Source organism: Symphalangus syndactylus, chromosome 14 (genome assembly GCF_028878055.3).
Source record: "Symphalangus syndactylus isolate Jambi chromosome 14, NHGRI_mSymSyn1-v2.1_pri, whole genome shotgun sequence".
Lineage (NCBI taxonomy): Eukaryota > Metazoa > Chordata > Mammalia > Primates > Hylobatidae > Symphalangus > Symphalangus syndactylus.
The window spans coordinates 38,900,936-38,906,935 of record NC_072436.2 but is presented as its reverse complement, the minus strand read 5'-3'; the positions used below and the strand labels follow the sequence as shown (position 1 = coordinate 38,906,935).

The following is a 6,000-nucleotide window of genomic DNA, read 5'->3' as shown; positions in this document are numbered from 1 at the left end:
ATCCCTGCCCTGGAGCAGCTTACATTCTAGCATGGGAAACAGGCAGTAAACAGTGAGTATAATAAGTGTTGAAGGCAGTAAGTTCTGGAGGAGAACAGAACAGGGTCATGGGGATCAGGGGTGCCTGAGTGGGAGATGGTTGAGTTTGTGATTTTTAAATAGTTGAGTAGGCTTCATTGAGAAGGTGACATCTGGCGCAAACTTAAAGGAGGTGAGGAAGTTACCCATGCAAGGATCTGGGGAAGAGTATGCCAAGCGGGAGGACCACACATGCAAATGCTATTACGCAGAACCATGCCTGGGGAGTTCAAGACACAGTGAGCAAGTGACAGCTTCGGGGGTGGAAGGGAAACAGGTTTGCAGAACACTTGGGATGACCATAGGGGCTTTGGCCACTGCAGAGTTCTAGCAGAAGAGTGTGTCAAAGTCAAAACATGGAGACAAATCTCTGAAATTTGGAAATCTTATTTGGAAAGAAAGAATTGCAACTTGGGACATACATGCAGACTGAGTGGTCTTCAGTATGTCTGCAGAACAAAGAGAAGCTTAGAGGTTTCATTGTAAAAAGGGAAATGTTATGTTTTGCTCTCAGGAAGTTCATTGGCACTAGTAAGGTTTTGAGGAGCTGACAAGTTTTGATTGGTAAGTGACAGCAATGGGTTAAACTATTCTTAGAGTTTCAGGAGATTGTTTCAGTAGCTATAGGTAAGACTGGTTTCAGGTGATAGCAGGTAGTTTCAGCAGCCAGGCTTGCAGAGAATTACATTCTTGGAGCAATGTTTTGTGTCCTGAGTGCCTTACCCTCTGCCCTCTCAAATCTATTTTAATTGGGTATGACGAGAATGACCCAAATGGTATGATCAACTTTCACAAGTGACATGATTCAACTTTTTCTGATTTCAAAGGCCCATTCTGGCTGCTGTATTGAGAAGAGAATGTGGTGGACAGATATAGAAGCATGGAAACCTGATAGGGCTATTGCAATCACTCAGAAAAGAGGCGATGGCAGCTTGGACCTGTTGGTAGCAGTAGAGTGGTAAGAAGCGATTTCATTCTGGCTATGTTTTAAAAATAGAACCAACAGGATTGGCTGAGAGATTGGATGGATTTTAAGAGAAAGAATGTCTCTAAGGGTTTTGTTTTGTTTTGCTTTCACAAACTACAATGATGAGGATTTTTTTCTTTTTTTAAGTCTAAGCAACATACATACACACATATTCCAACTCATCACACTGTGTCATAAATTTTTTTTCTACCTCTTCTACTTTGTGCTAAGCTAAGGGAAGACCTTGTGTTGTATTCACCTTTACATTCCCAATGCCTACTGCAGCATTCAATAAATATTTATTGAGTAAATGAACATTAAGTGTGGCAGATGTGAATTCACATTGGACCCAACACTGTCCTTATCATCTCCCTCCTAAGATACGTTTTGCCTCAAGTAGGAAAGTCCATTTGCTGATGTCTGCAGAGAGGCTGAGTTCAGGCTCCACTTGCTGACCTTCCTTTCAGGGCTTTATTCATTTCTATTACTGTGTGTGATATTGTGAATATATATGTGTGTGTGTGTGTGTGTGTGTGGTTTTCTTTCCTGTTTCCTAGCATACAGCTCCTAAAATCCTTGGAATCTCAAGTGATTGATAAGAATGCCTTTTGTATGCTAATGAGATGACTGCAGGTCCCTAGGACAGGGACTGGCCACAGGAAATGCCAGGGCATGATTAGACTTTCAGCCCTACTCCCCAGCTTCCAGGTAGGAGAAGGGGCCTGAAGGTTAATTTGATCACCAATGGCCAATGATGTAATCAGTTATGCCTATGTAATGAAGCTTCCTTAAAAACCAAAAGGATTGGGTTTGATTGAGCTTCTGGATAGCTAAACATGTGGAAGTTCCTGGAGGATGGTGGTCCTAAACAGGGTATGGAAGCTCCATACCCTTTCCTATATGCCTTATGCTATCCATCTCTTCTACCTGGCTGTTTAACTGTATCATTTGTAATATCCTTTATAATAAGTGGGTAAAAGTAAGTAAAGTGTTTTTTCTGAGTTCTGTGAGCTGCTCTAGAAAATTAATCAAACCTAAGGAGGGGGTTGTTGGAATTCCTGATTTATAGCCAGTTCTTCAGAGGTATAGGTGACAACCTACTATTTGTGACTGGCATTGGAAGTAGGAAGAAGTCTTGTGGGACTGAGCCCTCAACCTATGGAACCTGATGCTATATCCAGGTAGGTAAGTGTCAAAATTAAATTGAATTAGAGGACATCCAGTTGTTGTCTGCTGCAGAATTTATTGGTGTATAGGAAAAAGGTCTCCCTCACCCCAACTCTGGCGTCAGAGTATTGAATATATCGTTTAGTCACCAGAGGTGGTCTGTATTGAGAGTTAAAGTGGGAAAAACACTCTGTTTTGTCCCATATCTTACACCATGTAATAGATTACCACAAATGTAGTCATTTAAAACAATACACATTTATTATCTCACATTTTCCATGGATCAGGAATCCAAGCACAATTAAGCTGGGTCCTCTGTTATAATCTCACAAGACTGCAATCAATGTGTAAGGCTGTGTTTTCATCTGGAGGCTCAAATGGGGAAGAATCTGCTTCCAAGCTCATTCAGGTTGTTGGCAGAGTTCATTTCCTTGTGGTTTTGGGACTGAGGGTTCCAGATTTTTGCTGGCTGTTGGCTGGAGGCTTTTCCTAGAGGCCACTGCAGTTCTTTGTTCTGTGAGCTTCTCCAGCATGTCCACTTCATCAAGCCACAGGAGAGTCTTTAACTTGCTAAAAAATTGTATATACACAGTGACATGTTTTGGCTGTGTCCCCACCCAAATCTTGAATTGTAGCTCCCATAATTCCCACATCATGGGAGGGACCCAGTGGGAGGTAACTGAATCATGAGGGTAGGTCTTTCCCATGCTGTTCTCGTGATAGTGAATATGCCTCATGAGATCTGATGGTTTTATAAAGGGAAGTTCCCCTGCACGGGTTCTCTTGCCTGCTGCCACGTAAGATGTGCCTTTGCTCCTCCTTTGCCTTCTGCCATCATTGTGAGGCCTCCCCAGCCACGTGGAACTGTGAGTCAATTAAACTTCTTTCCTTTATAAACTCAGTCTTACGTATGTCTTTATTAGCAGTGTGAGAACAGATTAATATACGTAGTAATCACAGGAGTGACATCCTCATCCCCTTTGCTTTATTATATATTAGTTAGAAGCAAGTCACAGGTCACACCCACACTCAAGGGGAGGGGATTACACAAAGGCCTGAACACCAGGAGGTGGAAGTCGTGGTGGGGGGGGTGTGTGTCAAAATGACTTTCATCATTAGAAATGTGTTGGTTTGTTTCCTATCCCAACAATTTTGACCCCATGTTAGTTCTGGTACAGCATAGCCCCCAGACCTGGGTTGTCCAATATGGTAGCCACTGGTCCCATATATGGCTAGTGTGACTGAAGAACTGAGTTTTTAATTTTTAAAAAATTTTAATGAATTTAAATTTAATCTAAAAATTGGTACTCCATTCAGTTATTGGAAAAATGTTTGTGTTTTTAGAACAACTTGGGTATATGAATCTACTTTTTCAGCTGTACATTTTATGAAATCTAGACACTGATAAGTATCTCCATTGAAAATTCAGTGTTCAAATTGAGATGTGCTTTTCGCTGTAAAACACAGACCAGTTTTCAAAGACTTGGTATGAAAAAAAAGCACCTCCTTAATAATTTAAAAACGAGTTACATGTTGAAATGATAACATCCCGTATATGTTGGGAAAAGTAAATATATTATTAAAAACAATTCCATGTTTTTGTTTTTATGTTTTAAAAAACAGGTTACCAGAAAATTTAAAGTTACGCAAGTCACTCCCATTCTATTGCTGAGAGAAAATACAGAGCGGTGAAGAGCTTACAGTCGGGTTAGCAAGATACGCCCCCAGTGTTAGCTAATGATGTAAGGCATCAACAAGAAATGTTGTGGGGGTTCAGGAAAGGGGAAGGTGGGGTCGTCCAAGGACTGGGAAAGTCTTCAGTTGAAGGCGAGACAGTTGGGACTATTGGTGAGTTTCCAGCGAACCAACGCCTCGCCGGCTGCGCGGGGCGGGCCTCGCCACCTTGGCTTCATTTTTGCCCCACGCCCTACCCCTGAACGCGCGGCGCCTTTTGACCCCGCCGCCGCGCCGTAGACCGCGCTGCACGCCGGAGGCAGTCATGGCGGATGTGTCGGAGAGGACGCTGCAATTGTCAGTGCTAGTAGCCTTCGCTTCTGGAATACTCCTGGGCTGGCAGGCGAACCGACTGCGGAGGCGCTACTTGGACTGGAGGAAACGGAGGCTGCAGGACAAGCTGGCGGCGACGCAGAAGAAGCTGGACCTGGCCTGAGACTCCGCGCCTTCCGGCCCATTCTTGATTCCCCGCATGGCCACCTTGCCATGTCCGCGCCGGAGCTGCGGTCCGGCGGCGGCCAGAACCAGGCTTGCCACGCAGTCCCCGCCTGCCATGGCCGGCTCTTCCTGGAGTGTTGGTGAGCAGTACACATAGTGACATTGCAAAGGGAGACTTTGGGGTCGGGAGGATATCTTAGGATCAACTCTGGCTAGGTCGCAGAAGATAGGACTTGTTCCCACAGACAACAAAAGGTGGAAGTTTTGTCTTCCCTGATAACTTGCTCTTTGGTGTCTTGGTTTAGTTCACTGGGCGTTTAATGAGAATGTCTTACCAACGTGCTATGTTGTCGTTCATCCTGACAACATTTAACATCAGTATAGAAAATACTGGAAAGAACAAAAGAAAAAAGGAACTGGGGAGGTGATCTTGCCACCCCCAGTTCTTTTCAGTAACATCCTTGTTAGCACATCTCCGCCTTGGCGATTGTAAACTCCATACTAAATTCTTAGGTTGTTGGCAGCCTGGTAAAGTGGAAAGAGCAGTGGCCTGGAAGTCAGGAACCTCGCATCCAGTCTTAGCTTCAGAAGAGCTGTGCATGATTAATTTTCAGGACCTCAGTTTTCTTGTCGTAACATCAGATCTTATGGTTCATGGTTTAATACCACAGTACAGTTTGAAGTTACAGATTGTGTATTTCTAATTTTTTTCTCTTTTCTGTTTCTAACAGCTCGTTGAAGATGCATATAGACTACTGGAAAGAAATGACTTCTTGCACTTTATGAATCAATTTTATTTTTAAAATAAAAAAATTAAACATCTTTGAACTTTTATTTTTTCATAAGGGGAAGTGTCATGTTTTTCATGCAATTTAGTGCATCAAGAGTTCTGCATTTTCAAAACGGACTTACTAGTGTTTTTGAGCAGACGTATTATGTAACACGTGCCCCTTCTTTGGTACAGGCACAAAGCAGACTTGGCTGTGGGACCATTATGGGTTCTTTTACTGAACTTGTTGGAAAGCAAAGGACTGTGTAAACATAACTGAGGTAAGGGTGCTATATGTAAGACCTTTGAATTTCCAAGAGTAACAGTGTATTCCTTGGCCCTGCTCAGGCCTATGATCACAGCACTTTAGGAGGCTGACGTGGGAGGACCACTTGAGCCCAGGAGTTGGAGACCAGCCACGGCAACATGGGGAGACCCAGTCTCTACAAATAACTTACAAATTAGCTGGCCGTGGTGGCACACACCTGTGAGTCCAGCTAATTTGTAAACCAGAGGCTGAGGCAGGAGGATCACCTGAGCCTAGGAGGTTAAGGTTGCAGTGAGCTGTGATCTCACCACTGCACTCCAGCCTGGATGACAGAGCGAGACCCTGTCTCAACCCAAAACAAAACAGTGTGTTCCAAGTACAGAGTATAAGTTTTTTTCTTTTCTTTTTCTTTTTCTTTTTTTTTTTTTGAGACAGAATTTCATGTTGCCCAGGCTGGAGTGCAGTGGCACAATCTTGGCTCACTGCAATCTCCGCGTCCTCGATTCAGGCAATTTTCCTGCCTCAGTCTCCCAAGTAGCTGGGACTACAGGCATGCGCCACCATGTCTGGCTAGTTTTT

At 43.6% G+C, this 6,000-nt stretch overlaps 1 protein-coding gene across 1 annotated transcript; it reads left to right on the top strand.

Annotated features, from left to right (window-relative positions):
• The first annotated feature begins 226 nt into the window (after window positions 1-226).
• MTLN (mitoregulin) lies at window positions 227-5,206 on the top strand. The gene is given in 5 exon segments (XM_055243416.1): window positions 227-355; window positions 906-1,022; window positions 3,925-4,104; window positions 4,107-4,524; window positions 5,116-5,206. Coding segments are annotated over 4 exon segments (702 nt in total). The 3' UTR covers window positions 4,383-4,524; window positions 5,116-5,206.
• Window positions 5,207-6,000: the final 794 nt, after the last annotated feature.